Raw genomic sequence first — 2,415 nt, 5'->3', positions numbered from 1 at the left:
AATATGCTGATTTATTAGCAGAGCTGGAAACTGTTGCTGCTTCATATTTTTTTGGAACCTTTGATACTTTTTTCAGGATTCTTTGATGAATATAAAATATTTAAAAAATTATATAAAATTAGAATATAAAAAAATAAATGAAATAGAAATAACAATAAAATAGAATATAAAAACAGCATTTATTCAAAATAGAAATATTTTATAATAGAATATAATTATTTAATATCACTTTTTATCAGTTTAACACATCCTTGCTGAATAAAAGTATTAAATTCATTCAAATAGAAAAAGAAAAATGTACTGATCCAGAACCTTTGACTTGAGTAACGGCTGATGAAAATTCAGCTTTGCATCTGCTTTATATTAAAATAAAAAAACATTAATTTAAATTGCAATAATATTTCACAATATTACAGTTTATTCTGTGTTTTCGATCAAATAAATGCAGCCTTGATGAGCAGAAGATACTTCTTTAAAAAAAAACATTCAAAAATCTTACAGCACACTTTTTATTTAAACAACATTTAGGTCAAAATGCAATTAAAACTTTTAATAATTTAAATTTTTAACATTCAAACAAAGCTACAGTGTTGTGGGAGGCTGCCAAGGCGTTGCTATGTGGTTGTTAGGGGCCGTTCACACAGAATGTGTTTTTCGACTCCACTGCGCTACTTTCCCGTTGTTTTTCTATATAAATGCGCTAGACGGGTGCATTCTACGGTTGTGTTTGCGTCTTTGCAGCAACACAGCGTCCTAAAAACACAGAGCTCAAGTTAGAACAGGTTCAACTTTTTTACAAAAATGCGTCTTCAGACCTTGCGCTTTTTCCACTGCCTGTGTCTCGCGGTTTTCAAAGTCAAAACGTGTTCTGTGTGAACGGCCCATATGGCTGTTGTGTGTGTGTTTTCTCTCCATCAGCGCACGACCCTCAACTACATGCTGATCTCAGAGCGACAGAAACAGAGACGGAGGGAAAGAGAGACACTTACTTTCAAACGTCACCCTCCTCTTCTCTGAAAGAGCAGAAGAGAAACAGCTCTCAGATTTGACGGAGCAGGACGCAGAAAGAAAGCAAGAGTGCAGGAAGACACCGACAGAAACATGAGGAGAGACAGAAGCAGCCACAGAGAGAGAAAACGACTGAAATATTCCTCATCTACAGACCACACGAGCTTCATTCATCTGAGACTGAAAAACTCCTGCATTAACACTTTAGTTTGGACGATGACATGAAACTATGCTCAAAGGAATCTCAGAAAAACTTTTATTTCACCCCAAAACCAGAAGAAATAAGAATACATATGTACATATATTTATATGTGTGTGTGTGTATATATATGTGTGTGTGTTTTAAGTCACTGAAATAAGGCCAGAAAACACATATATGTAAATATATTTCTGCAAGTCTTTTGAGTACTGGATGTGGTAGATTAGTTTTTATACAAAAATGATATGAAAATCATCCTGCCCACTCATTCACATAAAACAATATATTCTTTGTGCAGCCTCTGATTTGTACCTGTGTGAAGATAATATTGATATATATATATATATATATACACATTATTTATCTACATTAACCCTATTTATTGACTTTAATTACATTTTTGTTTGCATTGCAACATTATTTTCACAACAATTAAGCACCCAAAATATCCATTTAATTCCCAAATTAGTTTGGGAGTTAGTTTACTTTCTAAAGTTATTTTTAATTTTAATTTTCATTACTGTAATGCATTCATTTTTATTATTAATTTGAGTAATGCAAGAGGCTGCTGGGATTGGGCTGGCGCTCCGGAGATTTCACGATGGCCGACATGAGGATCTGCTGACGGGCCGAGGCCGGCGTGGACGGAGCCATGTGCTCCTGCACTTTAAAATGAGCCGCTGAGAGACACAGAGAAGATCCTCAACAACATTCACATGGTCACATGGAGAGATGAGGCCCACACTGAAGACTCAGACTCACCCTCCTCTCGTAAGGAGCGCAGCTCGATCCTCATCTTCTGCAGCGCCTCCTCCAGCTCTGAGCAGCGCACTCGCTCGTTCTCCAGCGCTGCTTTCATGTCGCCGTACTGCAGGGGAACGGCGGGTTGAGACGAGACCGCGGCGGCGCTGTTAGCCGTGACACCCACCTCCTCACGCCGCCGCCCGAAAATACCCTAAACACACACAGGTCACATGACACACAACCGCTGATCACCGAGATCACATTATGACTGATTACCAATATTATTCATCTGTACTGTTTCTTTGCTAGCTATATTGAATCTTTTTTAGTAAGTGTTTAAATTTTTTTTTTTATTATTATTTATTTGTTTTATTTCAAATAAAATATGTGACCCCTGTCTTAAGTCGCTGGGGTATATTTGTAGCAATAGCCAAAAATACATTGTATGGGTCAAAATTATAGAT

The 2,415-nt window shown here is 36.8% G+C and overlaps 1 protein-coding gene across 1 annotated transcript in view; it reads right to left on the bottom strand.

The window, feature by feature from the left end:
* The window catches only part of LOC107691162 (citron Rho-interacting kinase-like), a 108,911-nt gene that overhangs the window by 22,836 nt on the left and 83,660 nt on the right, over positions 1-2,415 (bottom strand). Inside the window, exons 27-28 of the mRNA XM_016489648.1 lie at positions 1,970-2,162; positions 1,767-1,887 (exon numbers count right to left, since the gene is read on the bottom strand). Coding sequence (XP_016345134.1) covers positions 1,767-1,887; positions 1,970-2,162 — 314 coding nt within the window. The remainder of the gene's footprint in view (positions 1-1,766; positions 1,888-1,969; positions 2,163-2,415) is intronic.

Source organism: Sinocyclocheilus anshuiensis, unplaced genomic scaffold (assembly GCF_001515605.1).
Source record: "Sinocyclocheilus anshuiensis isolate Anshui unplaced genomic scaffold, SAMN03320099.WGS_v1.1 scaffold458, whole genome shotgun sequence".
NCBI lineage: Eukaryota > Metazoa > Chordata > Actinopteri > Cypriniformes > Cyprinidae > Sinocyclocheilus > Sinocyclocheilus anshuiensis.
Note: the sequence above shows the minus strand (reverse complement) of the source record. Positions and strands in the feature narration are given on the sequence as shown.